Here is an 18,509-nt window from a genome sequence, read left to right on the forward strand (position 1 = left end):
GTTTTCGATTTAATATTTGACACAAAAAAAATGTTTTTGTTAATTTTTACTTTATAATGTTTTTACTATTTTTAATGTAATTTTTTTTTTTTGAAAAAATATTCATAAAATCTGTTTTTTTTTATAAAATAAATAACATAATGCAATTTCACTAAAAAAATAAATTTCATAATATTGAATAAAAAATAATTTAAATTTGTTTTCAAATACGTATATTGCCTGTATCCGTTTAGCTTACCAAAAGCTCAGAAAACTCATCTGAAAAATTACATGTTAAAGAATTGCAGACTAAAACTTTTTTTTATCAATTACATAATTTGTACATTAGCTGATTTGAACGACTGGATGCACTTACACAATATGAGAAAAATTCTCATTCTACTATTATTCTAAAATTACATTATATTTTATAAATTATACGCTAATTCTTAAACTTTCTTCTCACCCGTTCAGTATATTTTGCACATATAGATTTATTTAACTTAACACCTTAATTTGTTTCAACTGTCTGGTTTTGCCTCAACATCAACTGTTTAAACAAATAAAGTCAACTTTGTTTTTTTTTTCTTCGTTATTTCGTGATAAAAACTACAATTATAGCTTGCGCAAGAACACGCCGCGTGAATGAAAGTATTTAAGTATATATATAAAAAATATTTTAATATTTTTTATATATATACTTAAATTATTATTAATATTTATTTTAATATTTATTTTAATATTTTTTTTTTATTTATTAAAAGGATTACAGATTGTATTGCATTATACCGACTATTGAGTATTATAAGTATAAAATAGTAGAAGCAATTGTGTAAACACAAAACGATGTCGCATATTGCAGAACATCACGGCGCGTATTTTTTATACTCTATGATCTACTATGAAAAATATTTCTCAATAATTTTTATTTTGTTTTATGGTATATTATGTATGTATGTATATTATGAAAATTTAAAAGACCTTAACGAAAGCATTATCAAGAGACCAGGATTTATATACAAAATAAATTCATAACTCTTGTAAATTACACGAAATTTATTTACCAAAACTAAAATTACGACCAGAAATTTTGCTGCAACAACAATGCATTTTGAAACAAATTTGACTGTATAAGAACTGAATTTAATTACACTCGTTAAGCAAAGAATTGAACACGCAGCTTAACAATAATTGTATAAGCAAAGTTTAACATGAGTCTAATCGTATTTTATCAGTGAGTTTTCTTTAAATACTTAAATTCAATTATTCTAATAAATATTTTATTATTTTTTTTTAATTATTTTTTTTAAATTATTACTCTCAATTTTATATACTAAAGGAAATCGGTACTTTTTGAAAATTTATAATTTTGTTAATTTCATACCCATATAAGTTAATAAAATATTATTGCCTTACGTTTTTGGTTTCTTATTTTGTTTTTTTTTAAAGAAATTAAGATAAGACTTGATTTTTAATTTCAGTTAATTTTATTAATATTCATTCATTACCTATTTATAGACGACCTTTACTGCAAACGTACCTAAAACGGTTGTGAAATATTCTACTACATTATATTTACAATCTTTATTATTTTTAATGTATACAACATGATAAAAAGTTCACAGAAATCCCGAATAATTATTTTATATGAGGTTGGATAATTTTAATTTTAATTAAATAAAATTTTTGTAAAGTCCCATTAATACTAGCTGTATTAAAGATTCTATAAAAAAGAATTTGGTAAATTTTTGGTGAAGTAATATAAAAATATTTCTTTTTTTTATTAATTAAATATTAAAAAATTTTAATTAATAAATAAAATTATTTCATATATGTACAAGACGAATTAAATGGAATCCAATAAAATTTTAAAAAATTTTCTACTTATTCGGAACTTAAACAAGAATTTAAAACGAAATTTAAATTCAAAAGTGTAGAATTAAAATTTTACAAAGAATTTTCTCTTAGTAAATTTTTAACACTCGAAAAATTTTTGAATATTTGAGCTTGATTTACTAATTTAATACCATAATGATGTTTATGCATTTTAAAAAGAATATAGCAACAATTGTAGCCAAGTTAATTTGATTTAAAAAATTTCCAATATTCCACAGCATATAACCTTAATGAATTTTTTTCTTATTCCGTAACATACACGACAATTGATTTGAGATTTCCTAGAGTATGTACAAATAAAAATTTGCATTGTACTTTACCTATGCATTCTCAAGCTGTTTTTAATTATAAAAGTAAAAATGCAAATGTTTTTCATTATTATTTTTTCTTCTTGTTTTTATTAAAATGTCTAATGATAATGATGAGCCTTCAATCAAATTTGAAGCAAATTCTATTGAAAAATATATATAAAAGGTAATCAAATCGTAGAACAACTTTAGATAAAACCCGGCTATTAAAGTATGAAAAAGTGATCTTTTGAATTCGCCCTGTGAAAGTCTCTGTTAAAAAGATAAATTTCATCAAACCGTTGACTATGGAAGCCTTACTTTGTTTTAATATAATATTATTGGTTTTTTTATTTTCTAATATTTCTTGTAAGTACAAAATTATTTTTCAATTTAAAATTAAAAAATATTTTAAATATATAAAATTATTAATAAAAATTGTGTTTGAAATATCGAAATATTGTGATTGTTTTTAAAACTATGGGGTGGTATTTTAAGAATATTTAATTAATTTTATTAAAGATGGATGAAAAATTATAATAAAGTTAAAATTAAAATTATAATATAAATAAAACATTAAAAATATTTTAAAAGTTGTATGCAATTAAAATAAAATAAGTAAGTGATGAGTGCGGTACAAAATTAAATGAAATAGCTAATTAAATAAAATTAATTTTGATTTATACAAAATTAGAATTTTTATTTTATAATTTCAAAAATTTATTTTCATTTAATTTCAAATGTAAATTTGGTGTAATTCTATATGGGATAATCTAAGGTGTGTTTGCACAAAACCTAACAATTGTATTTAATCAAAGACGTTTTACCTAATTATTCTTTAATTGCGAATTAATTTCATACGACTTTTAAAAATCATGTTTTTCACTCATTGAAACTGCTCGTTTCATAGTTAATATGTAATTTAATTGTGTTTTAGCAGGGAGTAAATTATGCTAGAATGCTAATTTTTCAACAATATTTCAAAATTTATTATTATTATTTTATGAAATTTAGTTTTTCAATATTGTGTGGCTTACCATTTCAGAAATTAATATTTTGTTCCTTAACAATCTTATATAAAAGTATCAAGAATAAATTTAAACTGAAAAAATTTGAATTTAAATTTTAAAACCTGCTAATTTAAAGTCCAAAAATAATCCTATAAATTCTTTAATTCTCTTTATATACAGCTGCAACAATTTACGATCAACAGAATAATCCAAATGTTTGGTCTGGTCAATGTCAAATTGGTAAATTACAATCACCTATTGACCTTATCGAAAAACAGGTTAGTCTTTATTCGGAATTCACATTTATTCAAAATTTGTATTAAGATTTTGCTTTTTGTTTTGAAAATTTGAACTGTTATTTAAAAAAACAAAACTTACTTATATATTACATGTTTACTTATTTACAAAACAATGAAAAAATGTAGACTGAGCTTACAAAATCCGGAGAATTAACATTTGATCTTAAAGATTATGATAAAAGTATTGGTTTTATTAAATTATACAACGATGGAAAAACAAGTATATCTACGTTTATATTATGAAAAGAAATAGAAAATTAATTTTTCGTTCTATTAAAAAAAATTTTTCAGTTTACGTTACACTTCTAAATCAACGTATTTTACCAACTGTTAAATTTAATAATACAGAATATGAAATGGGACAATTTCATTTCCATTGGCATGCTTCAGAACATGCAATCAATGGTGTACTATATGATGGTGAAATTCATTTAGTTCATCAGGATCCAGTTAATAGAGACATTTTGGTTTTAGGAGCTCTTCTTAAAGTAAGTCTTAAGTATTCTAGAAAATGAGTGTAATATGGTATAGAATGAAAATGCGAACATGCCATTAATTATAACGTTCCATTTAAGGGAATATAACACTCGAAACGTATTATATGATACTTTAAGTATATATACGAGTAATATATATTTCTAATTATGCATTACTTCCGGTATCTGCCTTCACATTCTTATATTGAAAATAAACTTTAAATGTTTATATACATATATAGGTTAATTTTTACTGTTCCATGTAACGGAATTTCAATAAAAAATACAGTACCATTTAAAAAGTATTCTCAACTACACTGAAGAACTTTAAACGTTTAGTGTGTTATATTCCCCTAAAAGGATACTAATACTCGTATACATACATACATAATTTTTTTTGCAAAAGATTTAGAAACTGCATTTTCTCATTGATTTTAATTTATATAATATATAGAAAACATTTTATTCCAACAACATAATTAGTCAGATATTTCGGAAAAGCTTAAAAACTATAACAAAATTTGAGGAATCATCTTATTTGTACATAAAATCTAATTTGAAACAACTCTTAGATAATATTAATCTAAAAAAATATTTAACCTATGAAGGTAAGTGACTTTATAAAATATTATTATATAAAATTAATTGTTACATATATAAATATATATCTATATGTATATAATAGGATCTTTAACAACACCAGTTTGTGGGGAAGGTGTTAGATGGATTGTTTTCCGAGATTTAATTAAAGTTGATAAAAGAATGGTAAGTCATATTATATTTCCATTTATATTTTAAAATTTGAAAGAAATTTTTGTAATAATTCAAAATTTTGATTACAGATTGAAGAATTAAGTAATCGTTTCGAAGATAGAAATGGTGAAATTTTACGATACAATAACCGTGAACTACAAGATATAAATGGAAGAACTATTTACAAATCGTATTTAAGAGCTTTTTATCTTGGTACTTCTCGATTAAGAAATCGAAATAACTTGTAAATAACTTCAGTGAGCTATAAAGAAGAATGTTAAGAATATATATGCATTTTATACATATTGAAAAGAAATTAAACGAATATTGTGATTTAAATAAAAAAAAAAAATAATAATTTTCAATTAGAGCGACCATTTTTTCATTCATTTTATCGTTTCTTTTTTTTCAAAATTCAGGGTTTATTAGGTAATATTATATAAAAAACCATTTTTTAAAATTCAATTTTAATGAACTTGGAAGGCATTTTGAGAATAGTTTTCTTTTGCCTATGTGAATATTGCATGGTACCTAGGAAAATCTATAAACGAAAATATACCACTAAATTTTTTCACTTTCTCTTTCTAGTAAATACTTTTCGGCACTTTCTAATTATTAAAAATTGGTAAATGTGAGTGGTTCTATAGTGAAAAGTTTATTAATTCGAAAATTTCTTTCTTAAGAAAACTAAACTCAAAATCCAAATTTTCAGAAATTGTAACTTTTTCTATACTTTTAATCTCTAACTTCGAAATGAAAATTTATCTGCTTTTTGACAGGAATGTAAATAAAACTATATATAGAAAATAATAATTTGAAATAAAATTTAAAATTGAATAGAACTTCAAAACTCTATTAAAACAATTTTGTGCTTGGAACCACAGAAATAGTTTTTTTTTTTCAAATTTTTATAGCATTTATTTCATATAGCAAATAATAATTTTAATTTGTAGTTTTTTTTTTTCCAAATAAAATTTTTTTGCATTCCTCATAAATATTGTATATACAATGAAATTATGTTCTTACATAGAATGTCAAATTTTTGCAGCAAATTCCAATATGCAATAATATTTGATTTAGATTTGAATGCAATAACTTAATATTGCATTCATACATACATTGTATGTACAACTTTTTTTATTATCTATAATCAAAAAACCAATAATTTCGCTTTTTAATCAAAAAGTTGACACTTTTCACAAAATTAAAGCAAAAAACGTAATGTACATGTATTTGGCCAATTTTAATTAAAATTATAATGATAACAACTATATAATCTTATTTAAATTACCTTACAATAAAAAAAACAAAAACGATAATAAGGGCTACAGTCCATTTTGTAATTATGTTAACAGAAAATTTTATATTGTATTTACCGTATATTGTACATACGTTTATATATTTAAGATAATTGAAATCATTGCATTTTATTAATTTATATTCTATAATAATAGTACAAGTTATTTTAACATGCAATTTTCATTTTAAGATGTAAAGTGATAGAAGATTTTAATTTTTAAATTTGATATATAGATTTATAGCCTTTGCAGTTAAAATTATGGATTGAATGAAATTTCGATATCATTGGCATTGAAAATTATATTATTATTGTTATTAATCTTGTGTTTCTAATTCCATTTGAAAATATTTTGCCCTTTTGCCATAAATTTATTTAAAATAAATAACAAGAACTAAAACTTTTTGCTACGATCTTCAAAAAATGATAAATTACACTGCAATTTAAATTATTATGGGGAATACGTTGCAACAAATCAATATTTTTGAATTCATATACATAATTCATTTATTTGAATAAAAATCGGCCGGTGTAAAGCTGAAATTATAATTCTAGTGCCATCACATGCTCTGATATCGAAGTAAACAGATTTATTTTTAATATAAATCTGTTTTAAATTTTTAATACATATTAAGAGTTAAAATTTTTGCATATGCATGAACCTTAATCTCCTTCATATGTATATTGAATTAATTCTTAATTTTAATTACAACCCACAAGTACGAAAATTTTTAAAAATCATATCATTTTAATCTGACCTTAAAATTTTTTCATTTAACTTCATTCTGAGATCAATTTTTTCATCCCGATATTTAAATTTCCTGTTCTATATGTTAATATTAATTTAGGTTTTAGAAGAACGTTAATTAAATGTAAGTCCCTGTAAAATTTTAAAAAATATTTTCCCTTATGAAACTTTTTTTATATTTGAACAATTATAATTATTGTCATTTGTTAATTTATTGCTCCTTATTGTGCTCGTAAAACTAAAAAATAATTTGTTCGTTCGTATATATATGATATCTAACTGTCTTATTACGTAAAAATATTTATAAAAATATTTACAGTTATGAATATCAAGAAAAAATGTTTAATTTATTTATTTTCCGAATAAAAATGTATGAATGTATATAAAAATGCTTTTGATTCTATACATTAATTTTAATTTCTTAAAATTTATAGGTGGCAATATAATAATGATAGGTAGTGTATACAAAAGTAAGTATAAAAGAAAATTAATGGCTCTTAAAGAAGTTAGAATTTTCTTGGCAATCAGAATAATCGTGGTTGTATAAAATATTTAAGGCAAAATACAAAAAAATTGTTTATTAGAAATTTTTTTTTTAAAATGAGTAAATTACAATTTTTAAATTGTTCAATAATATTACTAACATTCTTAAATTGTTATTGTAAGTATTATAAAAAGTGAAATCTAAATACAAATTTTATTTCAATCAGAAAGGAAATTAATTTTACTATTGTGAATTAAAAATTTAAATAAAATTAAATTTGCATAAGTACATAAATAAATTAAAGTAAAGCTAATGAATAAACTGTTTAAAAATATTTTCATTAAACATTGAAAAGTATGAAGAATAGAAATATCTTCCGGGATTCGAAAACTTCTTTTCAGTTCCTGGAAATACTGGGAATTCCCGAGAGAAAAAAATTATTTATTTCAACACTTATTATATAACATTATAAATTTAATATAATATTTAATACACTATAAGACTGTTTTAAAAAAATTTACTAATATAATAAAAATATTGTAAATATAATAATAATGTAATATTTTATTATTAATCAATTGAAGTCAATTTATTCAATTTGGTTCATCTTGTAGTAAAAAAAATTAATAAAAATAATTATAATATAAACATGAAATATAGAGAATAAATTCGTTCTTGAATTATACACAAATCTATAAACTATTAATTTAACTTCAAATTTGAATTAATTGTTAAAATTTATTCTATCAAAAAATATACCTTAAAAACGGATAAGCAGTCAATTGATTAATCTCTCAATCATCTTGTTTTTTGAGACAATATTGCTAATGTAGAAAAACTACGCTTGTTTACGTGTAGAAGTGGTTTTTATTGTCATAAGTGCTTCCTTTTGTTTTTAAGTTTAGGGACCAGCTCTCCTTACTAATCCCATATCAATTAAATTGCTTTGCTAAGAATATTCTATTTCTCATTTAACTTCTGTTTTAAATTGCTTGAAATTGCTTTTCAAAAACAATAATACCCATTTCAAAACCAGGGAAATTTTGTTTTTGATTAAGCAGTAATTAAAAAACAAATTAAAGTAAAAATCAACTTTCCTTTGCTGGTTTTTTCCCGGGAATTCTCAGGAAATTGGGGACGGCAATTCTCGGAACTAATATCAAATTATGAAAAAAAAATGCGCTATATAAGTTAAATATTTCCTTTTCAACTCTTTAATTTTAAAATTTTATTTACCTACCGCTTAGATATCGTTCAGTATAACCTCATGTCATACATTTACGTACATATGAACGCAAACATTTGTTTATATATAATTAAATAGCAATTTAAATATATTTTACAAAAAATTTGTAGACGCACACTATATACAAACGTTTGATCAAATTTCTCTTTAATTGCTAATTTTCCGCAATTATCGAATAAATTTCAAATAAATATAAAATATTTTTAATCAACCGTACATACATTTTTTTACAATATATTTTTAATTTTATTTCATATTTACAATGAATTCAAAGTTGTTAATGGTCAAACAATATATAATGAACAAAATAATCCTGCTGTGTGGGGAGGAGCATGTCAGAATGGAACGAAACAATCACCAATTAATCTTGTCATAAATAAAGTAAGAAAAATATATTTAGTAATATATTATGTTTTTTAATTTAATTACATTTTTTTCAATTAAAATTTTGTTAAAATGAAAAAATTTTTAAGGCTATTTATTTAGATATGAATCAACTAGCATTGAATTATCAACAATATGATATTCCACTTGGAAATGTTACTCTAACAAATGATGGCTTATCAGGTAATTCTAACGTTTATATAAATCTCTAGATGAAAAAATTAATAATTCAAAAATATTTTAAAGTTGTTGTCGACTTTCAAAAATCTCAAAATTTTATGCCTGGTGTTAGATATTTAGGAAAACAATATCTATTAGATTCATTTCATTTTCACTGGGGTGGTTCTGAACATGAATTTAATGGTAAACGATTAGATGGTGAAATTCATTTAGTTCATCTTTCGAAGCAAGAGGAAATATTAGTATTGGGTGCATTACTTCAGGTATGAAAATATTTTAAAAATTTTTGAATACATATAAATTTTAAATAAATTTCGTACAATTTTATTGAAAAATTATTGAAATCACTTATTACCGAAATATTGTAAGGGGTTTTCTCTCATTAATGCATTAGTGCAACAAATAAAAACTAGTGGATGACCTGTAAAAATTTCTTATGCAAAACTTGAAAGAATTGACAAACAAATATTTTTCATTTCGAAAGTACTTTGGATATTCGATATTTTTAAATAGTTCGAAAGTATTTTGGAAAATTTGTTTAGAAATAATTAAGCATCTATTGCAAAAAAATTTATACAAGAAATTCTATAGAAAGTAATTATTATTGTAACTACTACTATAATTACTATTATCATAAAATATTTCTATCTTCTTTATTATTTTTTAATCAGATTTGATTTCAAATTTTATTCGAGAAAAATTATTACGTTTTTTGTAGCAAATTTGCACTATAGTATAGGATTTTTTTTACGCAATAATTGTTTTTATAATATTCGAAGTTTTACTCTGATGTATCTGCATTGTTATATCAGCAGATGCCCTTTTGCATTAACCAGTGAAAACCCATATGAATGTGTTCTACATAAATAAGAATTTAACAATTATAAATAGCAAAAATATACGGAATCTATAATATTATTGAAACATCTACATGTGTACATTATCATAATTTTGTGAAAAAAAATTAATTTTTTGCAGAAAACGGATTCTTCTAATAATGCCATTAGTAACATATTTCGTACAAGTACACAAAATATACAAAATTTTAATACTACAACTACATTGGATTTTTCATCTACTTCTCTACGAGATGTACTACAGAATGTTAATCTGCTTAAATATTTAACATATGAAGGTATACAAAAACTTTTCATGATTTTACTTGTATATACATATATACATATATATACTCATACATATATATTTCTGTATGATAGGCTCTTTAACAACACCGAATTGTAATGAAGGCGTCAGATGGATTGTATATCGTGATATTATTCAAGTTGACGGACAAGCTGTAATTAATTATTTATTAAATATAATATTTTTCTCAAAATTTTTTTACTGTTAAAACAATAATGTATTCTTGTTTGTTTTTTTTTTTTATTATAGATTGAGGGCTTAAAGCAACTTAAAAATGAGAAAAATAACAATATATTGTTTAATTTCCGAAATATACAATCACTTAATGGCAGGACTATTTATAAAACTTTTTTCCAATAAATTGTTTTAATCCAAATAATCGAGTACATTATTTGTATTGATTTAACTATATTATTTAATTAAACAATAATTAAATATCACACAAAGCTAATTAAAATCATGATTTATAAAAATAGTGAATGTCATCAATTAAGTATTTAAAATAAAACATAAATTATAATATCTAAAAAATCTTCAACTAATTTATTTTATTTGAAACCACAAGTATGCACATTTTCTAATTTTGCTTTTAAAACCATGGAGTTAAATAATTAATATACGACAGGGTTCTTTTAAAACTTATTTTAAAATATTTTTAACATGAAGATTAACAAAGTAGGAGATGCTTACAACATGTTGTAACTTTATAACCATGGTTTATAAAGTTGCATATTTCGCTTTAATAATTTTAATACCAGTTTGAAGAGCGTCCGTCTAGTCTAGAGAATGGTAGGTTATTCAAGTCACACGTTTAGTTTTTGTTATTTTTCTTCCTCTTGACTATGAACATCTACCAATCTTTTTTAACTGCTGACGTCAGGTTTGCATTCTACTTTTTCATAAGCAATTCGGTAAACAAACTTCATGCTGAAAAAAAAGCTGAAATCTACTTATGTGTTATTCAAATTTGAATTCTTCTTTTTGTCTAAAAATTCTTAACAATAATTTTATTCTTTCAGATTGAGCGCATACTTAAAATTTATTCTGCAGATATCTATCAAGTTCACTAGAATTTGACTTTAGTTTGACATATACAGTGGTAAACACTATTAAAATTAATATTAGACTCTGCATGAATGTATCAAAATTCAAAAAAGCGGAATTAATATTAAATCTTTAATTTGGTAAAAGCCCCTGTTTTCATTTTTCCCATCTGTTTTGCTGAATGATGAAATTTTCACTGTTTAGTCAGTAGCAAATTCTGTATACAAAAATCTAAATTACTATATTAGTATATTCTTATGCGTACATAATAGTACATGTAGGTTTAAATACGCATTTGAGATTATAAATTTTGTTGCAGTTAGATTCTTCACAATTTTTTGTTATTCTCATTTATGGAACATATTTCATAAAAAATAAAATTTTTAATATTACATCTATGTACATATTTTTTGAAACTTATGGCAATGTTCTACAAATTTTGGAAAGTTATGTACAACGAAACTAACAGCTTGACTGTAAAAGTAAATATAACAGTTGTACATTACAAATGCTACATATACATTATACACACATTATCATAGAATTTCCATACATAAATACTAAATACTATATTATACACATAAATAAATGTTGAACTTTAAATAGTGCACACTCTTAAATTAATATTGCATACAACATACAATCATATACATATTACCCGATATGAAGATTTTTAACGTGCACATTGCATTCAAATTATGTGATGGCACGAAATTTTGCATGTCGAGTTTTCTATAAAAACGCACTTCTCTACGGTAGCGACATAAATATTCTTTATAAGATGCCGGTTTGTTTGTCTCTGTTTGTGCACACGTGTTTGTGCACTCAAGTTCGGCTGAATCGGGAAGTGGAATTTTAATATTTAAGTTCACGGTGTTAAAATAATGAATCTATATAAATTTTTTGGAAAAATCAGGGCTCAAAGGAACTAATAGACGGAATTTCTCGAAATTTCATATTTAAATTGTGTTTGCTATTGGAACTAACTGAAAAATTTTTCGAATGGCATAAAGTGAGCGCTTTAGGTGTGTTAACTAAAAGTTGAGTAAAGTCTTTAAAATTTAAAAAGAATGTTGGAGAGGTGATCGCTAAATCAGACAATACACTTTGCGGTTATGTGCTGACCACATCAAATTATTTTTCTTATCAAATATTATAATAGAAATACTAAATAAACTATTAATTTTTAGTTTTTTATAAAAACAATATTTAAATTAACTAATTTTCTTGCAAAATATATTTAATAAACAATACGAATTATAAAATTACATTGTTTTATAACAAATAATTAACATAACAATTAAAATAAAAATTTGGAATTCATTTGAAAATTCAAATTTTTATTCGAAAGAAACGTATTAGTATATAAAATTTAAGGAATATTTAAGAAAATCAAAGTCATTTTAGCGATCGATGCGGTTATAACAATCATAAACTTATTAGAATTATACAAAAAATGACAAAAGTAAATTTTTTAGTTCTATTTGTAATTCTATCAATATTACTAAACGGCTTTTGTAAGTACATGTATGATATAACAAAATTCTAAAAATTATTTATAACGAATTCAGAGAAATTATAATAAATACGTATGTAAGACACACAACTAGATATAGTACCTAAGCCAACGTCTAAACCAGAGTCTAATTCTTTATCAATTCTTTAAATGAAGCTATTAATTATGTAGTTTTTGCACAAAATCTCTGTAAAACTATTGAGAAATTTAATTATTTAATTTATGAAGTAAAAATTGAATTAATCAAGAGAAATGGATTAAAATTCACTGCTGTTGATTTTAAATAGATACGTTAAATATTTGAAAATTTATGCTTACAATAGTGATGATATCGTAAATATATAAGGTATTATTTTTATTCGAAGCTATTAGTGGTCAAACAATCTATGATGAACAAGATGATTCTGATGTATGGCCAGGACAATGCCAGAATGGAGGGATGCAATCTCCTATTAATCTTGTCATAAGTAAAGTAAGAATAAAATATAATATTTTCAAATAACGAAATCTTATATGAACTGAAATAAAAATTTTAAAATGAAAATAATTTTCATTATATCAAAACTTTGATAGTTCACGAGTATGCTGCAGAACTTTCTATTTTCTTTACTTCATTTTTAAATATTACAAAAATTAAAAATAACAATTCTTTTAAGGCTTCATATACAAACCAATATGCATTATATTATCAGCAATATGATGAACCTATAGGAAAAGTTCAGTTGAAAAATGATGGTAAAACAGGTAAATTAATCCAATAATTAAAAATAAAAAAAAATAATTATTTTAAAAAAATTTTAAGTCTATGTAATATTTAAAAATGATAATTTTAATCCGGCTGTAACGTTTTCTGGAGAAGAATATTTGCTAGAACAATTTCATTTTCACTGGGGTGGCTCTGAGCATGAATTTAATGGTAAACGATTAGATGGTGAAATTCATTTAGTTCATCTCTCAAAGCAAAATGACATATTAGTATTGGGTGCATTACTTCAGGTATGAAAATATTTTAATAATAATAAAATAAAAAAAAAAATTATTAATGAAAATAATTTTATTCAGAAATCAGATAACATTGAAAATCTAATAAGCTATTTATTTCGAGTGAGTAATCGAAATATTCAACCTTTCAACACTACAGTTACAGTAGATTTGTCATCGTCTACACTTCGAGATCTATTAACAAATGTCAACCTTTTCAAATATTTAACATACGAGGGTAAATTTATAATATTCTTATTTTTTTTTTAAATATAAGATACAAGTATGTACTTACTTACGTAATATATTCAAATATTTTACATAGGTTCTTTAACAACACCGGATTGTGATGAAGGCGTCAGATGGATTGTATATCGTGATATTATTCAAGTTGATGCACAAGCTGTATGTACTAAATTATTAAATATAATATTTTTATTAAATGTTTTTATAATTTGAATCCCAATTATTAATGCAATTTAATTTTCAATTATATATAGATTGAGGGCTTAAAACAACTCGAAAATGAGAAAGGAAACAAAATTTTGTTCAACTACAGGAATATACAACCACTTAATGGAAGGACGGTTTATAAAACTTTTAGTAATGGATTTTTCAGTTTTATTCCAAATATTTTCTAAGATATATTTTATTAAATTTAGTATTACATTAAATAAATAATATATTTTTACAAACAAAATGAGTATAACTAACATAATTTATCAAGGTCGAAAAATTTTTTGAAAAACTTTAAAAGGCGTTTTCTGGCTAAACTAGCAAATTCTATATAACACAGTATATGTAAAGAGTATTCAGTGTAACAATTTTTATTTTTATGTAACATAAACATTTTCAATTTCTTATGGTAAAACGCGCTAAAATTATTTCAATTATATAGATAAACAAAAACTAAAAGGTATATATAAGAGTTACTCATTTTTTGTGTTTCAAAATAAAATATAGCTGAATAAAAAATGTTTTTATGGACACAAGTTTATCGGCATTCGAATAAAAACATTACCAAATGAGAAAGAATTTATTCGCAACATGCTATAAAGATTTCTCGAAAAATACCTCGAAAAATGTTTTGAATTTGACTAAAACATATATAAACGTAATTATTGTAGCCCATTCAGAAATTTCATTTATTCCAAATATATAATTCATTTTCATAAACAGTTGAAAAGCAGAACTAATTTGAAAATAATATATTTATAAAACTATTTTAAAATATATTTAAAATGAAAATAAAGGAGTAAAAAATAAATTTGTGTTAATAAGAGTACGAAATATGAAGTACGGTTGGTGTTATATCGGATGTATAGTTTGTGTCTGTTCTTTTTAAAAAAAATTATCTAATTTAGGTAAAATTTTTCTCAGTATACAAATCAATGGTCCTTTACAAAACTACGCCAACTCTAAAAAGTTTCTTGGTTTTATTTTAAACAAGAGCATCTCTGCAACTATATTATTTTTCAAATGATTAAAGAGTTAGCTGAGTTTAAACTGCACAATTGTAGCAAATTTAAAATAAAACAATTTAGATTTTTATGATAGAATTGTACGATATTATATTACATTGGTATTGGTACACTTCGTATATAATTGTTGATAGGAGTACCATACCAATTCAAATTAGACTTTTCTTACATGAAAAGTAACACTGAAGTATGTGTATACTTCTATGAAAAACAGGCCAATTGTTCCATAGCCCACACACTTCTTTAAAGTTTAACCATTACGAAACTGCTAAACCATTTTAGCTTTCAACAATATTTGATTCTTATTATGGTAAGTCAAGTGATCATATACACTGTGAAAAATACATATAAAAATCGGATAACTTAAAATGGCATAGTTTTACATGTAACTATATAATATGCCAACTATAAATGTAGACAAAAATAGTAAAGATTTTCCCATTTTCATTCGATTTCAACCAAAAATTTACAGTTAATTTACCTTTATATAACTTTTCAAGTAATAAGAGACAATCTCCGTGAAAAGTTGATTTTTTATTTATTCATTTACATTGACTAGTTTAGTAGTATAACATTGTTTTTAAAAAATATAGATGCACATATGTACATATATAAAATTGTAAAGTTATCTAGAACTTTATGAATTTTGACCTACATATATGCACATGCATCTTATACATCCTCAACACGTCAATTGAATTATGTAAATTATATTTATAACTGTTCTTTATTATAAATCATTACTTACATTTTACTTACATATGTATTTCAACCGAAAATTTTATTAAAATCTTGAAATAATTTAAATATAAAGTGCCTATACATATTTATACATACTTTTCGAATTAAAATAAATTGTTTTTAGTTTATAATACAAAATATGAAAATTTTTTTTATAATCTTGTTTACGTCCTTAATTTAAAATAAAATAATAAGAAATTAAAAGCATGACCTAGTACTTAATCCAGTAAATTTAACACTGTGCGTCATATTTCACACATATATACATATAGTGTATTTTAAATTGTTTATACTATAGCTATAAAAAGGGAAATGTACTTTAAAAACCCCATCAATTGTATCAGAAATTTTAAAAAATTGTTGAAAATTTCTAAAATAGAGTAATGAGTTGTTCTCGGTATATAAATTTACTACAAATTTTGTTACTGATCCTCAATATTAATTGTAAGTAACTGTTAACTAAATAAATTTTAAATAAATTTTTAATAAATTTTAAAATATTTCAAATATTTAGATCAATGTTATTTCTGACTTCAGAACATAATTTATATTTTTAAATATTTATGAATGAAATTGTTAAAAATATACATACTTAAATTTTGTATAAAACTGAAAATGTAAAAATTTTAAAGGCTAATTAAATTTGAATTAATGCATTCGGGTTGCACCTTATATCCACACATAGGTGAATTGATAATTTTTTGTAATTTAAATTACAATTTATGCTGTCAAATGTGGGAGAAAGTGTTAGCCAATATAAAATTTTATAAAGAAAACAATTTTCTTAAAAAAAATATGGTAGATAATTTTAAAATATCTAATTAATTTAAAAAAAACATTGGACAACACAGCTTGTGCTAGATATCATTGCAAAATATCATACTAAAACGGTGTCGCTTTGTAGCTACGACTTCAAAGTCTTTGATCTCAGGTATCGCAATAAAAAGATCAAAATACAAAATTAAATTTTAAAATTACTTACAATTAAATTAAATTTGCCTCACATTTTATTGTTAATTCAGCCTCGATTTAAAGTCGGCCTCCCATCGGCCTCGATTTAAATTCGGCTTCACAAAATTCTTATATCCATTTTAAAAATTGAAAATAAAGCAAATTTTTTAATGTTATAAAAAAATTACATGAATGAAGCAAAAAAATTTTTTGACATTTTTCTTATCATCGATTCCATGGTACAATTCCCATAAATATTTTTATATAAATAAAGTTCATGAAAGTTTTTCTGTTAAATAAAGATTGATTTTAATTAATGTATAGTTGGAAGATGTCAAACCATTTATGATGAACAATATAACCCAAATATTTGGCCTGGATTATGTCAAACTGGAGAAAATCAATCACCAATTAATATTGATACATGCCAGGTAAAAATAATATTTTCTTTTTTTTCTGATTTTAAAAAGTTATGAAAAACAAAATTTTATATTAAACCCATTCTAAACTATTGTTTCCTTAAAGACTTCATATTTAGATATGTCGCTCTCCTTTCAAAATTATGACGTTTCAATTGGAGAAATTGAATTGAAAAATGATGGTAAATCAAGTAAGTTTATAGAAATTTGTTTTCATATAAAAAATTCACCAGTTCCGATAATAGCTCGTATAATACATATCGTATATTTCCAGTTCATATAACATTTTTAAATCCAGATTTTCATCCTGCTGTAACATTTTTTGAAACAACTTATAATCTAACACAATTTCATTTCCATTGGGGTGAATCTGAACATGCTTTTAACTACATACATGAAGATGCAGAAATTCATTTAGTTCATGTTAATTCTACGAATAATATATTAGTACTAGGCGTATTACTTAGGGTATAATATAATATTGTAATTGTTCATATTTACTATACATATAATATTATGCTTGCATACATATATTTTGTTAAGCTTTTTATACATATTTTAAAAGTGTAAGCATTTACTGGTATTTAAAAGCACTTATCTTATATCTATTTGTTACTTTTCCGTTTCTAGAAAAGTGAATTTCTCAACAACATAATCAGCGACATATTTGATCATAGTGTGCTAACTATTACAGATTATGATGAAGAAAGCACACTAGACTTAAATGATAATTTAACGAATCTTCTCGATAACATTGATTTTCAGAATTTTGTTTTTTATGAGGGTATAAAAATCAATTTCCAAAATGAGTTATAAACTAATATACAATATTTTTATAGGATCTTTGACAACACCAAATTGCAATGAAGGTGTCAAATGGATTGTTTTTCGGGACGTTATTGAAGTGAACGAAAATTCGGTATTGGAAAAAAATATATATAATTATATTGTTATATTCTTTAGTTTTTATTTTCTAATTTATGTACATATGTATGTGTTTTCTAGGTTGAAAATTTAGTACTGATGGAAGATGAAAATGGCTCAAACTTATTATTTACCAATCGTGATATTCAACCATTGAATAATAGAGTGGTTTACCGATCGTGTTACCAATGTTAAAAATCTCATTAAACTAATATTTTACTTTTGATTTTTAATTTCATTAACTTTAGTATATGACATGAAATTTGTAAT

General features: G+C 23.1%; 2 protein-coding genes across 2 annotated transcripts; both read left to right on the top strand.

Moving 5' to 3' along the window:
• The first annotated feature begins 2,389 nt into the window (after positions 1 to 2,389).
• LOC129614551 (carbonic anhydrase 6-like) lies at positions 2,390 to 5,020 on the top strand. Its single transcript, XM_055529241.1, has 7 exons — positions 2,390 to 2,531; positions 3,353 to 3,450; positions 3,598 to 3,691; positions 3,763 to 3,959; positions 4,402 to 4,555; positions 4,633 to 4,712; positions 4,790 to 5,020. The coding sequence occupies exons 1-7, from the start codon at positions 2,471 to 2,473 to the stop codon at positions 4,946 to 4,948; spliced, it is 843 nt and encodes a 280-aa protein (XP_055385216.1). The 5' UTR covers positions 2,390 to 2,470; the 3' UTR covers positions 4,949 to 5,020.
• A 2,173-nt stretch (positions 5,021 to 7,193) lies between these two features.
• Positions 7,194 to 18,434, top strand: LOC129614474 (uncharacterized). The gene is made up of 16 exons (XM_055529077.1): positions 7,194 to 7,215; positions 8,750 to 8,856; positions 8,949 to 9,042; positions 9,106 to 9,302; positions 10,018 to 10,174; positions 10,257 to 10,336; positions 13,089 to 13,214; positions 13,399 to 13,486; positions 14,049 to 14,128; positions 14,224 to 14,326; positions 17,221 to 17,327; positions 17,422 to 17,506; positions 17,590 to 17,783; positions 17,946 to 18,099; positions 18,155 to 18,234; positions 18,321 to 18,434. The coding sequence occupies exons 1-16, from the start codon at positions 7,194 to 7,196 to the stop codon at positions 18,432 to 18,434; spliced, it is 1,788 nt and encodes a 595-aa protein (XP_055385052.1).
• Positions 18,435 to 18,509: the final 75 nt, after the last annotated feature.

The sequence above is a fragment of the Condylostylus longicornis genome, unplaced genomic scaffold (genome assembly GCF_029603195.1).
Source record: "Condylostylus longicornis isolate FDR11 unplaced genomic scaffold, ASM2960319v2 ptg000110l, whole genome shotgun sequence".
NCBI classification, from domain to species: domain Eukaryota; kingdom Metazoa; phylum Arthropoda; class Insecta; order Diptera; family Dolichopodidae; genus Condylostylus; species Condylostylus longicornis.

What these genes read in the sequence shown, in the direction of transcription:
- LOC129614551 (XM_055529241.1), top strand. Translation starts at nt 2,471, where the DNA reads ATGGAAGCCTTACTTTGTTTTAATATAATATTATTGGTTTTTTTATTT. An exon ending in TTTATTTTCTAATATTTCTT is followed by an intron (nt 2,532 to 3,352) that starts GTAAGTACAAAA and finishes CTTTATATACAG; the next exon opens with CTGCAACAATTTACGATCAA. An exon ending in TTGACCTTATCGAAAAACAG is followed by an intron (nt 3,451 to 3,597) that starts GTTAGTCTTTAT and finishes GAAAAAATGTAG; the next exon opens with ACTGAGCTTACAAAATCCGG.
- LOC129614474 (XM_055529077.1), top strand. Translation starts at nt 7,194, where the DNA reads ATGATAGGTAGTGTATACAAAA. An exon ending in TAAATATTTAACATATGAAG is followed by an intron (nt 10,175 to 10,256) that starts GTATACAAAAAC and finishes TCTGTATGATAG; the next exon opens with GCTCTTTAACAACACCGAAT. An exon ending in GAAAAATGATGGTAAAACAG is followed by an intron (nt 13,487 to 14,048) that starts GTAAATTAATCC and finishes TATTTTACATAG; the next exon opens with GTTCTTTAACAACACCGGAT.